At 30.3% G+C, this 18,375-nt stretch overlaps 2 protein-coding genes across 8 annotated transcripts; both read left to right on the top strand.

The window, feature by feature from the left end:
* Window positions 1-179: 179 nt before the first annotated feature.
* LOC130663887 (uncharacterized) lies at window positions 180-5,809 on the top strand. Of its 5 annotated transcripts, XM_057463432.1 has the most exons (8): window positions 180-802; window positions 940-977; window positions 2,480-2,839; window positions 2,916-3,056; window positions 3,346-3,543; window positions 3,642-3,848; window positions 3,964-4,495; window positions 4,613-5,809. In XM_057463432.1, exons 3-8 carry the CDS (start codon window positions 2,603-2,605, stop codon window positions 5,257-5,259), a joined length of 1,962 nt encoding a protein of 653 aa, XP_057319415.1. In that variant the 5' UTR covers window positions 180-802; window positions 940-977; window positions 2,480-2,602; the 3' UTR covers window positions 5,260-5,809. The 5 variants fall into 5 exon arrangements, with proteins under 5 accessions (XP_057319415.1, XP_057319417.1, XP_057319416.1 ...); XM_057463434.1 differs by lacking the exon at window positions 940-977 and having other exon boundaries at window positions 180-434; XM_057463433.1 differs by lacking the exon at window positions 940-977 and having other exon boundaries at window positions 180-549.
* Window positions 5,810-6,036: 227 nt separating this feature from the next.
* Window positions 6,037-17,990, top strand: LOC130663888 (TAR DNA-binding protein 43). Of its 3 annotated transcripts, XM_057463438.1 has the most exons (5): window positions 6,042-6,847; window positions 7,356-7,525; window positions 7,696-7,836; window positions 12,098-12,512; window positions 12,582-17,990. In XM_057463438.1, the coding sequence occupies exons 1-5, from the start codon at window positions 6,610-6,612 to the stop codon at window positions 12,956-12,958; spliced, it is 1,341 nt and encodes a 446-aa protein (XP_057319421.1). In that variant the 5' UTR covers window positions 6,042-6,609; the 3' UTR covers window positions 12,959-17,990. The 3 variants fall into 3 exon arrangements, with proteins under 3 accessions (XP_057319419.1, XP_057319421.1, XP_057319420.1); XM_057463436.1 differs by lacking the exons at window positions 12,098-12,512; window positions 12,582-17,990 and adding an exon at window positions 10,200-11,562 and having other exon boundaries at window positions 6,037-6,847; XM_057463437.1 differs by having other exon boundaries at window positions 12,098-17,990.
* The last annotated feature ends 385 nt before the right edge of the window (window positions 17,991-18,375 follow it).

Raw genomic sequence — 18,375 nt, 5'->3', positions numbered from 1 at the left:
AAGTACATACTTACATGCGAGAGAAATTTGCGGTAAAATTTTCCTAGTTTGAACTTTTCCCGTCTGCGCGCCACTTTCGGGTTTTCCAATTCCTGTAAAACTGAAGTAGCAGGTAGCAGCAGCTGAACCAGCCGACCAATCATCGTCCAGTAGAAGGGATAGAGGGCCTCAACCTCTAGCACAGTTATCGTTAAAAACCAAGCATACCAACGCGCTCGAAAAGTGTCAGCCGTTCTCGTTACCTCGTTCCCGAGCATTTTCAATGATCCAATCCAAAAAAAAAAAAAAAGTATTATAATATATGACAACTTGTGAATAATTAATGAAATAAATAACCACTTTTTCAAATGTTTAAATTAACGTGACGACGTAAAAAAAATTACACGGTTTAAATGAGGGTTGAAGCTGGAGTAAATATCCTTGAGATGTAAAATGTAATTGGACTAAAAAATATTTTGCTAGTTCGTAGTTTGTAACATTCGAGATCGAGACGTCAGAAGGAGGGTGCTGGGTTTCTCCATCGGCGGCCATCTTGGGTCATAGTCTGTGGTCTGTGCTTTGATTTTGTTGTTGCTTTGGGCTCTTGGTTTCTTCGTTGATGATGATTATAGTTGTGCAGTGTTATACTCTTGATCATCAAGGATACTATTTTATTAATTTGTGGCGAGGGAGCTGTCAGTCAAGTACCGCGAACTAAATAATTATCATAAATTGCAAATACATAATTATTTATAAATTTATCATCAACAATAATATTTTAGCAACGATAGACAATAAATATAAAAATAAAATTATGACATTGGTATGAGTAACTGTAAACTATATATTATTATTATCATTAAAATATATAACTGATAAAGTTTTAGACAGTGGCTTTTGGAATTAGTTAACCTTACAGTTGCCCCCAATTTTTTTTTTATTATTTTTTTTTTTTTTCAGCTTCCTACTTCCTAGGGACTCGCATTTACTTAATACAGGTTTGTGCGCGCGTTTGTGCTTTCAGTACTGCTGATAAATTACGTCAATTCCCGGTATTCCTCAGTACTTAGTATCAACCGCGAATAAAAGGAGAGATTATTATTAATATTATTATTTGTTATATTTGATTGAATTAATTTTCATAATCAGACTGAAGATCAGCCAAATTTATTCTAAATCTCTAGCCGTTTAAATATTTTAAAATAAAATAGTGAACATGCGTATAAGATGATTCTGTTGCGTGATTGTGCTTCGAATCCACTTGAGTACTTACGTGTACTTTCTTTATATTAATATATACATATATATATGAGTGGATGTTAATGTGGAGTAGCAACGAAAGTTTTACAACCTGATAAATAATTACTAGTTTTTAAAAAGTTTAAATGGTACGCGTGTGTCGATATTTAATTGTTAATTAATATTTAAGCAACTGATTGATGATTTTTTAATTACGCGGTTCTTTGCTATTAGAGGTAAGCGTTATAATAAAATCGTTAAGCTTCCTTTGTTTAAAGTCACTTTGCAATTGAATTACACTTACAAAAATTATTATTCTTTTTATATTCTAGCGAGGGAAATTTTATGTATTCGTTGATCGGTTTTATCTTATTGATGACAATTAAAGGATGCTGGGTTTTTTATTAACCAATTAATGATATTGTATTTATCAGTACTTTATATTACGACATTATTGACGTATATGTTTACAAAACTAACTGCTTATTTATTGATGCTATAAACATTTTATTAAACTTGTAATTTAACAAATAATGTTCTTGTTATAATAATAATAATTATTATTATTATTTAACTTGTAATCTACATAAATTTTAATTAAAATTCATTGTCAAAGTTTTTGAATGATAAGAATTTTAATTAATTATAATTTATCATCGCTAATTTAATCTCATTACATTTTTTTTTTGGTAGAAATTTTATTTTCACTCAAAAAAATTGTGAAACTTAAAGTAGCAGACTTTAAAAAAATTATTTCTTTTAAATCAAGAGGTAAAATACTCAGAGGAAAATCTTAGAAAAATTGAACATAAAAAACTTTTAAAAATCTTCTGCAAATTCTAAAAATTGTATTTTACTTACAACTAATTCGGCTGCCCGATTTCAAAACACAGTAAGTTACAAATTTTTCGAAATCGATTTTTTGGTATTTTTAGTTCCAGTGGAGTCTTGTCAACATGATTCGATGCATATTTCAAAAATTATATTTTTGTCAGTTACTGTTTTGAAATTGGCCAGTCGAATTAATTCATAAAATTTAAAAAAATGTCTGATGCCTGCTACTTTCAGTATCATAAAAAATTACGTTGTTTTATTAGCGATCATTCCCTGATTAAATAAAACGATTCACTTAATGATGAATGTATATCTATATAGTAGTTAAATTGAATTGTTTTGAATCGTTTCATTTAATCAGGGATGTGTTGATACTGAAAATTGATATTTATTTAATTTATTTTCAAAACTATTTATTTTTGTTTAGGCTCAGCATAAAAATAGAGGCAAGACAATGGGTATCATAAAACTAAAATGAGTATCAATAAGTAATAAACAAGTGATAAATAAAATAGATGAGCTGAGAATAGATGATGCTGATGGTGAAACAATGAGGTACTCTGCAGTGCAAGAGGATGGCTATGGAGTTGGATTAAGGCAGGAGATACAGCCAAACAACAACAACAACAATAATACAAATAACAATAATGTAGATGACAGTATGATGGCAGCCACTGGTGAAGTTGAACCAGTCGGCGAAAGTGCTGCAGATGACTGTTCTATGGTTTACAATCTGCCTCTACTTTTCGCAAACGGTTATCCCACTTCATTAGAAAAAATAACATTGGTAAATTATCATCACATTTAACTTTATTTTGAATTTTTTAAAAACAATTTTACTATTTTTTTTTGTTTTATTACAGCCACAGCTGGAGAAGTTCATAACGTTCATGACCCAGTGTTCATTTGGTAATAACACAACTCAGGTAATAAATAAACCTGCGTGGTGGCCAGCGGAAGTTGACTTTTCAATTCCTTTGAAACGACCGAAAAAATCCGGCGATGTAAGTATTTTTTTTTATTACTACTACTGTTGTTATTATGATGATAAATTTGAATTTCTAAGTACTAAGTATAAAGTGCTGTCAACAAAATGGCGGATGATAGGATCAAGGTACCGAGGATTAGAAGCTTAAGTACTTAAATTGTTCAGTGAAATAGAATAAACAGTTACACTGATGCGCATACTGAAAACTTATTAAACAGATTTCTTTTTGGTCTATTGATTATTTTAATTTGAAGAGAAGTTTCACCATAGGATTTTTATAAATATTATTTTCTTATTTGTTTCAGAGCTGGATGAGATGTTTGAGGAGAGTCGTGCTACAATGTTACTCTTTTCATCAAAGCGAATACTTGCTACGTTTTTGCTCATATCTCGCCCAGTATCCACAGGCGAAGCTTTACTATGTCAACAACTGGGACTCGACAACCAGCCTCCATCACCGGAGTACTGGCAAGTTGTTGGCGACATTCCGAAACGAGAATATGGTTTGTTATTTATTTTTCATTGAACTAAAGTATGATACTTGAAAGAGCAGTGATGAATATTTTTTATTTATTTAATATTGTTTTTCAAAAATCAATAGGACTATGATAAAGTTATTGAAACAAACCGGAAATCGTTGCTGCCAATAAATAATGCCAGTTCCAACTCCACCGCGAAGCGTAAAAAGACGCAGCAGAGGAATCATCGAGAATCCCCGTCCTCCCTGGTTCTCATTCAGCCACAAATGGAAGAGATCTATTTGTGTGACAATTGTGACGCTGAGTTCGGAGATTTTAAACAGATGAAGGTACCTAAAAAACGTCGCCGTGACTTCCACCATTGGAATTCCACTATTAAAAAAAAAAAACTAATAAATAAAACACATCATTTGTTACCAATATCTATCAATAATACTCCTGCAGGATCATGAAAAAACATGCGGGGAGACAGTTAAGACAGTACAGCAAGAGAGCAGTACCTGCTGGCGGCCAATGACTCCCGAAATCGAAGCTGAGCCAGAATTAAGCCAAAATCAATTTATGGAGTACTTTAATTTATCAACACCCAACCAACAACTTCCTAAATCAGCCACCAATCCATCATCGATTCCAGCCATAAGTATCGAGACTGAGCCATCAAGAAGTTCACGACGTATGAAACCAGCAGCTAACCTGTGCCGTTCATCAACGATTCCATTCTCCTCGCCGGCTGGTTTAGCTCTGGTTAAAAAATCTAAGGGAATGAATGAGGCTACCAAACGTGACCGTATCGATAGGATAGAGTGGCACTTGAGTGCGCCAGTACTCAGTAAAACCAATAGACCCAAGTGGTTCGGTAAATTTTCATCGTCTGGTAGGTGGGTCGTCACTTACAAACCCAATGTCAATAAAGAAAATCCACCAGCAGATGATTACGTACATCAATACACCTTTGGCGCAGTCAAACGCAAACCTCGTAAGTAATACATGTCTATCAAATTATATTTTTTCTTAATCCAAGCCGTCATATTATTTATTTGATTAAAATTTAATCATCACATATTAATGTTATTTATTTATTAATATTTTTTAGCACTCGATCTACGTTCGCAAATTCTTTACATTGCCTGCGGTTCTCCTTTCGTAAAACTGGACCGGCTTACAAACGAACAAATCCAAGATTTAAAAGAACATCCATCAAAATATCAAGCCCCAGTTCGTAAAATACGGCATAGAATACGACCGCGTTTAATTATGAGAATAAGTGGAAAGTCGACAGGACAAAAACGACAATACTCGAGTAGGTTAACAGAAGTGATGCCAATCATGGACAAGGATCCAGAACAGAACAAAATAAAAACCGGAACTTTGAAACGCGGATACACACCGAATTTCCGTTCACGACCGTCAGTAACGTCGATCACCAGGATTACGCCTTCAAACCCGACGACTGTCGAACCACAGCAGAAGACTATCGTCATAGTCGACCTCTGCTCGTCAGATGAAGAAGACAGTCCAAGTAATTGTGTGATACTATCAGATGAAAATCGTGATCCGCTTAACAGTACGTGCGATAATATTCGTACGAGTAATAGTTACATTAAAAATATCGGTCTTCAGCCAATGAACGACCGGTTACGAGACAGTGTCCTCACTGACGACAACGACAAGAGCTGTAATAAACGACTGGCCAATGGTGTAATCGATACTTTTTCACCGATTCTAAAGCCAACTCCTTGAATTAACCGGATATTAAATAATCAATTAAATTAAATTTGTTCAATTTAATTGACATTGAAAGATTTAAAGATTTTAAATATTGCTACCATGAACCGGTAACACATTCACATCTTATTTCTATAGACGTGTTAAGTTTAAGTATTTTTATATATATATATCACGTCAATTTTGTTGTACAAATCAAGATGATTAGTGGGCCAAATAAAAGGAAAAATATCTAATGGCATTAAATGTATCAACTATGTCAAGTAATGTCGATCGATATATAAAAAAAAAGAAGATAAAATATAGACTGTTTCGTTTGGTATATATATTTATATTTTTAATCAATTAAACGTTTTTTTTTATGTTTAAAATTATTATATATGAAAAATAAAATGTAAAACTAAGAGAACTAACGCAGACGAACTAAAAAAATGATAAAAAAAATAATTTCATAAAATTTTTTCTATCTTATTTAAAGTCTTTTGTAAACATTGTAATAGTTTATAATTTATTTAAAGTAATTAACTACAATAAAATATCGTTAAGTATAAAATAGTGAGTAAGTAAGCATTTAACTAAAATTTATCAATAAATTAATTTTAAACAAAATATATATCATACGTTGTAATTTAAAGGTTATTAGTAATTTAAATTTTCGGTAGTAAAGCGCGGGAATGCGCGCGCATTTTAAAATCGCGCTGTCACAAGTTAACGTCGCTAGTGACATCCGTTTTCCGTTATCGACCTCCTTCCTCTTCTTGGTGAGTACAACAGCAGCACACTACCTCCCCCTCGACATTTTGTATTCGACTGATCGTTCTCGATGTACAACTCACTGCACACAACGTAAGCGCGAGAGAAAGAGGTGCGGTGTTTTGTTGCGTGATTGCGAGAGTTGTTTGCGAGTTGTCCGATGTCCGAGCGTGTGTGTGTTGTTATGCTGAACGATAATTAATTAAATATTTTAAACAATAGATTTAATATTTATATCAAAGTATAAATCATCCTTACATAATAATAAGACTATTGGTCGGTCCTAAAAATAATAAGGTCACCTGAGCGAGCGAAGAGAGGGCCAGCAGCGAGAACGTAAAAAAAAAGTGTGTACGAGAAAGTATACACCAGAGTGAGCGAGAAAGAACGAGAGTGTGAGAGAGAAAAATATTTGTTGCAAGTAAACGAGAACGGGAGCTTACGAAGAGAGAAAGAGATAGGAAGTTTTGAAAGAAGAATAAAAAATAATAAAGAAAAAAGACATTTGGACGCTTGGTGAACTCTGATAGCTGGGATTACTGACTGCTGTCTGCCCTCTATTCTTAAAGTCAAACTACAACACTAGCCTAGTCAGAAAATCGTAAAACCAAAATGTCATCATACATCCAGGTCGCCGAAGACGAGGGCGAAGAACCGATAGAACTCCCGACTGAGGATGATTCGACGTTGTTGTTAACTACTCTGTCGGCTCAATTTCCCGGTACGTGCGGACTCAAATACCGCAATCCGGAGTCACGTACAATGCGGGGTGTGCGTCTCGTTGATGGTCGTCTCCATGCGCCGGAAAATGGCTGGGGCAAAGCTGTCTATTTCTGCGTATTTCCAAAAGGTATATCACCAGATATTACACACATTATCTAATTCATATTTTATATTTTTAGTATCACTTTTTATTATTCTCTGTATATTTGTATATATTCATACTGTATATATGTGAGATTCTACTACGCCATTCCACGTTTATTATTATTATTATTATTATTGTTACTGTGTATATATAAATATATATATACTGGTTAATTTATATTCATAGTGAACGTGCTCGTAAAAATACCAACATTTTCCAAGTTATTTATAATAGATCAGTTTTTATTTTTATTTTATCGTGAAACTCAATCATTTATTTTTTAAATTATCACTGAAAAATGTTAATTAGTTTTTACCTCCTGTTAATAAATTAAAAACTTTATTGGTAATTTATAAAAATGATAAAATATTAAACAACTCCCTGTCATTTAAATGACAATTAATTATTTTAAAATATTGATATTAAATAATAATTGATGAGTGGGAAAAACGAGTCGGATGATTTTAAAAAATGAATTATGAAATTACAGAAAATAAACGTAAATCAGATGACAATTTGGAAAATTCAACCGCTAAGACCAAGAGAATGGAGACTAAATTACGATGCACTGACCTTATTGTACTTGGACTGCCGTGGAAAACAACGGAGCAAAATTTGCGCGAATACTTTGAGACATTTGGCGAGGTTTTGATGGCCCAGGTGAGTTATTGCAGTTACAATATTTAAATGTTTCAACCAAAACTTATGTTTCAATTTAGTGATGATTTATTATTCATTTGCATTTAATTCATTATTATTTTATGTAAATTGAGCTGTTGCATAAATCATTAGTAATAATAATAATAATATTGTTATCATAATTTAATCAGGTGAAAAAAGATCCCAAATCAGGTCAAAGTAAAGGATTTGGATTTATAAGATTTGGAAGTTATGAATCACAATTACGGTGTCTTGCTCAGCGGCACATGATTGATGGCAGATGGTGTGACGTTAAAGTTCCCAACAGCAAGGTAAGCACGTGATATATATTTCAAATTAGTTTATTCAGTCTTAATCAAAGAGATCATTTTTTTAAATTTATTAAACATCAGTCATCAATGGTGTTATAAGTAAGACATATATTTTTAATTAATACCAATAAATATGTACGAGATTCTGATCGCTATTATTTTATATTTTTTAAAAATTTTTATTGATTTAAATAACTAGTATATTACGCATCTAGTGAGGGAAGTAGGACATTCCAAGCCGCGTGTATACAACAAAAAAAAATTCTCGACTGAAAGTAAATATTCTTGATTCAATAAAATTTTTTTGGAAACTTAAATTCCCTCAGATAAAGCAGGAATTTCTCTTGGCTCCAAAAAATCGTGACTTGATTCCCGAAAACGGTTGCTTCTAAAATATTTTCTTGACTCAAAATAATTTTTATGAAAGTGAATGTAGCAGACATTAGACAGATTTAAAACTAAATGAACAGAGTAAATAATTAAGAAAATAATATTTATAAAAATGCACTTATTAATTTCAAAATTTTTTAAATGCGCATTTTTTTTTAATTTTATTTTTTAAATTATTTACTCTATTTATTTATAATTTTAAATTTGTCTGATGTCTGCTACATTCACACTCATACTTTTTTTTGGTGTAATTGCCGAAGACGGGGGTGACAAACACGCGGATTGGGACTCCTACCTTCCGTGGTGTGCAAAGATCTGCACCTGGAAATTAAAATTTCTGCCTCTTTTCATAGGAAAAGTGGCGCATGCGCTAATTTTTATAATTCATTTTCTCATAATGGAAAAGAGAAACTTTGTCCCTTATAAACAGGGCAGGAATGTAAACTTTTGGCGCAGGTATGATGGAAAATATAAATTTAATAATTTGGTAAACAAATGAAAAAAGCGATCAGTATCTCACGAAAGAGTGAGTCGGTATTATTTTTTATGTATCGAGTGCGAACGTAATGGTGTAAATAGATGAATGCGATGGTGATATGGAGGAGAGAGATGGAATCTGATATGAGAGAGAAATTAAGGCGACAATGATGTTAAGAGCGAGCGTACATGAGTAATGATGCTGATGTTGTTGATGTTGCTGATGATGATGCTGGTGATGAGGAGTTTGTATGGATACTGGTAATTGATCGTGTGGCTCCGGTATACGAGTGAATATTATTTATTTTATTCGTCAATGAATTTAAAATATTTATTTATTTGTAATTGTCGATTTTGAATGCTACAAAAAAGCGCGAATTTTAAATCCCTGAGTAATTATTTGTAACCAATGAGTGATATTTATTTTTTATTGAATTCCAATTGCAGACATTCGCGTTTATGATTTATTATTTTTGGGTATTTTGACTTATTATTTACGATAAAATAAAAAGGAATTAATTATTATACTATTGCATGTCTACCAGTATGCTGCTCTCTTGATTTTAATTTTAAAAAATTGTCAAAAGAGAAAAGAATGCGTGTGCAAACTTTCATGTAATACTCGTTTTATATAAACATAAATTTCCTCAAGTATTTTACTATTTTTCATTTAAATTTATTTCATTGTAATTTTTTTTAGTGTGTGTTTAAATTTTATTTTTAAAAAAATGTTGCAAAGCTGACGATAAGTAAAAATATAACTCTGAAAATAATTTTTTAAAAATCCGTGTGCCTACAGAGTGTGGAAAGAATTAATAGCAGAGACTTTAAATGTTACTCGTATCAATAACGTATCGTATATAATAGTCGCGATGACAATAACTATAGTAATAATGATAAAGTTGAATGATAAAAACGTGTGTTGATATTTTATTTGATTTACTTGATTGCCGCCCGCTGTCATGATATATATATCTGTACTATATATATGTTTATCCTGCTCGTAACTTTCCAGCCAGCAGGAGGGAATATATATAAATATACTTTCTTTAAAATTATCTTTATTTAGAAAACTCCAAGAGACGTTTAACTGTCAGGGTACGAGTGTGTGGGTGCGACTGATCGACGACTTGAGTGTTAGCGAGAGTTGAACGTACGGTTGTATGTGTGCTGGGTGTATTCGAGAATGATACTTGTATATTTACAAGTTCTGTATGACATTTTTAAAAAATATATTTTTTAAAAACCATTTTTTTGAGACAGTTGAGATTTTTTTTAATTAGAATGCATTTAAATTTCAAATATGATCATGTTTAATTTTATTGTTTTTTCAAATAAATAAACTGATTAATTTTTATCTCAACTTTCTTGAAAAAAAAAGAAAAAAAAAAAGTAAAGTCGTGCATTATAAAAACTAAATAAATAAAACCGTACTTAATTATAAAAATAAACCAAAAAAAAAAACTATTGTCGAGGGATGGTGTGTCTGGTTACAGAATATTGATGGCTTAATACTGGCCCGACAGTTTGATACGGGTAAACACAATGAATATTACCGTCCGATACCGGTTCACACGCCAAGTAGCCGGCGTCTGCCAGTGGTCAAACAGTATATGAATGCAAACTCCGATCCATCACCGCGTTACGATCAAGATTATGATTACAAAACAACTCACTACCCCTCGTATCCACCAAATTATCCATACGACGAAAACAATAAATTCAAGTACGATCATCATCAGTCCCAGCATCAGCAGCAGTCGATGCCGTCGCATCAACCAGCGGCACAGCAACCAGGTCATCCGGGTTACGGAAATTACGATAAACCAGCTTATCCGGGTTACGAAGAAGGTTCTTACGATTCACGCGGTGGTGGAGGCGGTTATATGTCGTCTCACGCCCCATCCCAAGCGCCACCACCACCTGGTACAAATTACCCCCATGAGACCGATTACTCCAGGTATCCAGGCTACGATGGACGTCCACCAACGTATCCTGGTGGGCCTGATATCAACGATTACGCTGATAAATCACGTTATGGATACGCTGGTGGATATGACAGGGGTTACTATGACTCAGCAGACGGTCGTTACATTCCTGACGGTGCTCGTCAGGACTTACGTTACTCAGATGGACGGCATGACATAAGAAATATTACTGACGGACGAGGGGACTCTGCTATTGACTGCAGATATCCCATTGACGGTAGAGAACCCACTGACAGACGATATTCGGAAGTTCGTGGTGGTACTGGTGGCGCTGGTACTGGTGGTGTTGGACCTGGTGGTATTGCCGATGACGATATAAGGTACGAAGGACGTGATGGAGATAACAGATACATGGACGGTAGAGTAGACGGAGGAAGATACGCCGACTCCGGAAGATATCCCAATAAGGAAAATTATTACGACCGTTACTATAAGCATCGACCAGCGAGAGATCATCATGCATCTGAAAGCTCGAGATATTGATGATTGATTCATTAGATATAAATACATAGTGCAAATGTTTAATGTTAATTAACTTAATTAATTATAATATTTAGAATAATTATTTCAATCATTCTTGACATGTCATTTTTTTTTTAATTTTAAATACTTGACTGTTTAGATTACTCATTAATTATACAATATGAAATCTATTGTAAACGCGTACAGAAATTTTATATAAATGAATTATATATATGTGCATATAAGATATACAATAAATATGTAGACGTTTGCTCTTAACTATTAACTGACGTCGCCAATTTTTTACATAAAAATAATAATTTATTCTTACGATCAAAGAATATGATTTTGTTAAATTGTTACTTTAATAATTTAAAATATACGTGCGATATATAAATATGTACCAGTTTCAAATTTTTTTATTTTTTGTACATAAGATTAGTCATTAATTGATATGTATCTTATAAAATATATATCCTTGCCTGTGAAACTTGTTTATATATATTTATATAAAAATAATTATTGTAAACTGATAGATTTTAATGGTATATTTTTAAGATTTATTATTAATAATTAATTATGTTTATGTATTTCTAAAATGTTGTTACAACATTCATTATTATTAATTTTTTAATAATTAAAAATTATAAACAAAATTATAATAATGTATTGCATATATTTATGCCACTGATAAATTTTACGGGTCATGTATTTTATTGATTTTTGTACAGATACAAAAAAAATAGTATTTTAGGCAGATAAATTTAATACTTGTCAGTGTAAAAATAAAGTAATTAAGCATAAAATTAATGAGATGAAATAAAATTTTGATACATTTTTATTATATATAATTAGAATAATAATAACAACTGGACAAGTATTAAAATAAATCACGAGTAATAAAGTTCGTAAAAAAGTTTGATTGATTGTGCGTTTGTGTGTAGGAGGGAATGATTCAACAAGTACCGTGCAAGGTATTCGTGGGCCGCTGTACTGAAGATTTAACAGCCGACGATCTACGTGACTACTTTTCAAAATTCGGCGAAGTTACGGACGTGTTCATTCCAAAGCCGTTTCGTGCATTCTCATTTGTTACCTTCCTAGATCCTGAGGTGGCCCAGTCACTGTGCGGTGAGGATCACATAATAAAAGGTGTCTCGGTTCACGTTTCCAACGCAGCGCCAAAGTCCGAGGGCAACAATCGTAACTTTAACAATCAGATAAACTCAAATATGCGCGGACGTGGTATGGGCGGTCCGATAGACAACAACATGCAGGGAAACTACCAAGGGAATCGTTACATGGGTCACTCTGGTAACAACATGGGCCCGAATGGATGGAATAATCCTGGTAATAGAGGTAATTTGGATATGCCTAATCTACAAGCTTTGGGAATCACTGGACAAAATAATGGAGGTGGCGGTGGAGGTATGTCAAACCCTTTGACAATGGGTGGCTTAAACCTCTCCGCACTGCCTGTCAATCCGGCTCTAGTTGCAGCGGCGATAAATCAAGCCTCATGGGGTCTTATTGGTAATCTACAGAGCCAAGGAAATGATCAAGGATACTCAAACCAACCTGGACCACCTGGACAGCCGCCATCTGGTAACAATAGTCTAGGCAATAGCGGTAACTCGGGATTTCTTAATTGGATGAATCAGGGCGGTGGCGGTGATGGCAATACTGGTAATCCAGGTACCGGTGGACCTGGTGGTCCCAACAATCCAAACGGCTCCCAAGGCACATGGCAAAATCATCCAGGTCAACGTGATGGTAAAACGAATACATTTCTTAAGTACGAGTAAATTCAGTCGGGACTCTGAGTCTACTCGTAAAAGACGGGCGCGTTCCCTCAGTCCCGAAACATTGGCATCGAATAATAGCAAAGGTACAAAAAAATATAAATAATCGATTGTTTTTCATTTTCTTAATTTTCTTTTTTTTATCAAATTCATTTAAAATTTTTTATTTATGATTCTTACAATTATTATTTTTTTTTCTTTCACTGAAATGTTTAAAAAAAAATTTTAAACATTAATTTTGTCAACATATCTTTGATGAGCTCTATAAATTAATAAATATCATTTTTTTTATTTTTTTAACAAACAAACTGTTTGCACATTTTGTATCTAGCCTTTAATAATTCGCAAATTTAAAAAAAATGTCAACATACCTTTGCCGTAATTGAATTAAAATAATTAATTATATACAATATTATAAATTACGGGACGTCAATATATACGAGGTTTTGCCGAATTAAATTTATAAAAATAAAGTTAATTAATCAGATAACAAAAAAATCACAATTAGTTATAATTTAAGTACACGAAACGAAAGACAGAATTGATTATAATAATGATAATGATCAAGTTAATACATAAAAAAAAAAAAGAAATTTTTTTTAACGATAATATTAAGTATGGATCGAGACGATACAAAACTTGAGCGAATAAAATAAAAAGTAACGTAAATAAAAATGTTTTTAAATGAATGTGAATGTAAATCAGCGGACGGAAGAGTCGATTATATTAAAAATGAATTAAAAAAAAAATTAATTATGTATTAAAGTCTTATAATGTATTAGAAAACGCGTAAATGTGCTTGGATTAACTGATTGCTTGCAACTTGCAGTGTGTTTTAATATTTAAATACGAGGTATGTCGATGATGAAATGTGATGAGAAATAAAAAAAAAAAAAAACTAAGTACGTCACGTAGAAATCTTTCTATTGTGAAATGTGTGTAGGAAGATGATTGATTTATTGATTAATGATGGTTACTGATTTAAATATTAATTAATGAGACTAATAAAATATTAATATTACATAATAACTATTATTATTATCAGAGGGTGAGTTATTGATTATATATATTATAATAATGGTATATAGATTTAGTAGTTTACATGATTGTCAGTTTGTGAGTGTATCGTAATATCACCTAAGGCTAACAATTAATTAAAAAAAAAAAAAAAAACAAATGTCAACTATCGCGATTGAACTAAAGTCTATTGATTATTATTGCGTTTAGCTGTAGTTGTTTTATTAATGAGAACTTTTAATAATCGTCGTATACATGCTTGGAAAATAGATTGTTTAAATATATATGTATATAAAGTTAAAGACCTAATACCCGATCAGAAAACTAGTACTCGATCACTTTATACATTTGTATATTTATAGTTTTATAAATATATAGTAAATATAAATATACAAATGCATGAGTGATTGGGTACTAGTTCCCTGATCAGGTACTGGGTCTCTGACGAAAAATAAAAAAAAGAAGAGACCTAGTACCCGATCAGGGAACTAGTACATGAAGTAATCGAGTACTAGGTCTTAAACCTTACACAGAAAAAAAAGATTTCTTGACGCAAAAAATTTTTGGAATTATAAATTGAAAACGAACATTTTCTTGAAGCAAAAAAAAAATTTATTGTAACAAGAAATTTTTTCTAATCTCAAAAATATTTTTTTTTTTATTTTGTGTGCAATATATTTCTTGTGTCACAAAATCGTTTTTTTCTGTATATATACTTTTTAATTTGTGGGCTCAAAACATCGGGATCATATAAAGAATTTTTTGATAATGAACTTGAATTTTTTTTCTCATCAATTTGAAAAATTTTTAATGATTAATATTAAAAAATAATTATTATTTGCTCTATTTCCCTTGCTAGTAAACGAATAATAACGATTATTAAAAATAAATAATATGAAATGGAGGATGCATTAATTAAATTGCGGCTACCCCAAATAATAACAAAAATAAATCGTGTTTGTAATCTTAATTGTGTTAGGTACTTAGCGTGTACTCTATAAATTATTAAATGTATGAATATTTTACACTGATGCGCAGGTGTGTTTAATTGATAATTTAAAACCAAGAAAACAAAAAAAATAATAAAATAACAATTAAATTAAGCAAAGTCATTATCAACAATTTTTATTATAAATTTTATTACAAAGAAGATAACGATTGGATATATTGATTGGTTGTTGTGTGAACGATTTTTAAATATATATATATTTCAATTTAATATATTGTGTGCAGTGTACTTTAGTTGAATGGTTTGAAAGTGAAACATCCAGTGAGTGATGACGATTTATTTTTTTTTATTTACTTTCATTATTTCACACTCGAAATTATTAAAATTTTATTTAGCAACAATATAAATCACATTGCAAACATTCAAAAGTAAATATAAATATACATATATAAATATATATATATATAAAAATATAAATATATTAAACTTAGAGGACCATGTCCACGGATTGTTCAATAAATGAATCACGATTTCTATTACTAGCGACTTTGATAGATAAAAAAAAAATAATAAAAAGTATGGAAGTAAAATAATAAAATAAAATAAAAAATAATAAATAAAATAGAGCATTTTCACCTTTTACATTATTAGTAAATAATTGAAATAAAGTTTTAACTGACGCGAGATAGAAAATGAGCGATTTATTAAGTAATTAATTAACTGATAATATTAATAAACAATTTAAAAGATATTAAAATCGTTGTATTGCATTACAATTATTATTCACATTAAAATCACTTATTATTACTATTATTATTACTATTATTATTATTATTATTACTATTATTATTAATATTAATATTCTTTATGAGTAATTAATTGACAAATAAAAATAATTATTAGACGTGATTGTGTGTTGTGATGTTTGTGTCTTTTTTCAGGGAATGCGTCAAGAGATTTGAGCTTTTAAAAAAAAATTAATTTGAATATTTTTTTTTATTTTTTGTGATCTTGAAGTCAGAAGACAATCAGCAATTTTTGGATTTTTTTTATCAACAAATCAATTTAAAAAAAAAAACTAAAAAAATGCATATGCATAAAATTTAAAAAACTACAAGTGCAATTTTTTAAAAATAATTTTTTTTTATATCTTGTCATTTAAAAACAAATCCAAAAATTAGATGTCAGTTGATTTCAGAATCATTATTTTTTTTTTTTTTTATTTTAAAAGACTATAAAATTAAACACTTGACCAAGTGATCAACGGCTTTAATAAATAAATTCTGTACTATAAATTTATAAAATTTTATTTAAAATTTTAGCAAATTAAATTTACAAATTTTGCTTGGATTGTTTTATTATTTACTCAAATAAATAAAAGTCAACAGAGTTTTATTAATTTTTTTTTTATCTGAATGGTGTATTCTTTCATGGTGGTGAAGATTCATTAGTGGGCCGACTGATGGGATGATGAAAAATATGTGAGTATGAATCGGTTGAATGTAATTGTTAATTGTCGTCTGAGAACTACAGAAGTGAGCGTTTGTCTGCAATGTCAAAATACCCATTAATAATTTTTTTTTAAATAAATAAATATAATAATTATTAAATGACAAAAAAAATTAATTGATGTAATTAGTTGGTGAATTTATAAACAATGAATGAATTTGTAATTGTTAAAATAATGACTGACGAGTGTAATTTAAATAATGATAAATAATTTGGGTGATTTTTGAATGCCGGCGCATATTAATTATTTATTATACGTGTGTTTGAATCGGTTTATTAATGACGTTTGTATTTATTTCTAAATAATAAAATAATTAGTATTATTATTTATTTTATTTATATTAAATTTCGACTGAGGCTTGAGTGATTTATAAATATTTAAATTTTAAGTATTCGCGCCGGAAATTTATAGACAAAAAAATATTAAATTTTAATGAGTGTGAAGCTTAGCAGACAATTAACAATTTTCGAATTTTTTTTTCAACAAATCAATTACAAAAAAAAAAATGCGCATGTAGAAAATTAAAAAAACTACAGGTGCAATTTTTTCAAAGGTTTTTTTTGTAATTTAGTGTTTTTAAAAAAATTCAAAAATTATTAGACGTCGGCTAACTTCAGTATCATAAATTTTATTTAAAATTATATTTTATTATTTTAAATACACAAATGACAGCTAATAGACAAAGACTGTAGTTTAAGACAACTTTTAACAAACATTTAGAACCGTTAGTAAGTTTGAAGAATAAAAATAAAAATGATTCCGGTCCCTTCCAAACCGTTTTTTAATTTTTAAAATTTATAAACTAATTAAGGTACAAGATCATGTGTACGTGTGTAATTTTTTTTAATTTTCACTTTAAAAATGTTTATCAACCAAAACCAAAAAAATTTTTTTCTCACCTCCGGGCGGAAAGCGTCAACTTTCGTCCCGCTGTGCAAAACGAAGTTGCCGCTTCCCGCCTCCGTCGAGGAGAAAAATAGTATACACTCCTCGGGAAGTAAATAAGAAAGCCTCAGATCACATGTTTGTTGACCTCGGCTTCGCCTCGGCCAACAATTACATGTGATCTGAGACATTTCTTACTTTACTTCCCTTGTAGTGTAAAATACTATTTCACGTAAACGGGAGTAAAATGATTTGTTTGACAGCAGAATGTGATTTTATTTTTTTTGTTGACCTTATGAACCTTGTAATGTATTAATTGATATTTTAAAATAATAGAATTAGGTGAGAATGATTAAATAATTAAAAAATAAAAAATTTATTGCTCAAAAGTTGCCTTGCTAACAAGCGATTTGGAAGCGATCGTATGGAATTTGTAAATATCCATTATGAATTTTCATGTTGGTTATTATTAATGTAGACTTTTAATGCGTATTTATTATTAAATAATATATAAATTATAAATTAATAAATATATTAATATTGTGACACATTTTTTTAACAGAGCGAGAGAGGGAGAGAGAATACAATAATTATGAGAACGTTTATTAATTATTATTATTTTAATTGCAGTTTATTTATTTTCCTCAGTATGTTTTTAATTGTTGAAAATAATTTTTAAAAAAACGATAATTATAAATATCTATTCGAGTACGAGTGCTTTTAATTACTAATGTTAATAATTTTAATTGTTACAATAACGTAAATTGTTACGTTTTTTAAAACTAAACTCAAATATCTGTCAGATGAAAATTTGAAAAAAATATAATGAAATAAAAAAACTTGTAAATAAAAAAGGTTTATAATTATTTTTAATTACTACTAATTAATAACTTTAAATATTAAATTTTTAAAAATTCTCTTCTTATCTCAACCTCTGGAGAAATTTAAAAAAAATATATAACTAACGGGCATAAAAATTAATATATTTAATTAGACTGAATATTTATCGTTACTAGAATTGCATTTACACTAAATAATTATTAATTAATTCATTAATTA

This window comes from Microplitis mediator, chromosome 2, assembly GCF_029852145.1.
Source record: "Microplitis mediator isolate UGA2020A chromosome 2, iyMicMedi2.1, whole genome shotgun sequence".
NCBI lineage: Eukaryota > Metazoa > Arthropoda > Insecta > Hymenoptera > Braconidae > Microplitis > Microplitis mediator.
This window is presented reverse-complemented; position numbering and strand designations above follow the sequence as displayed.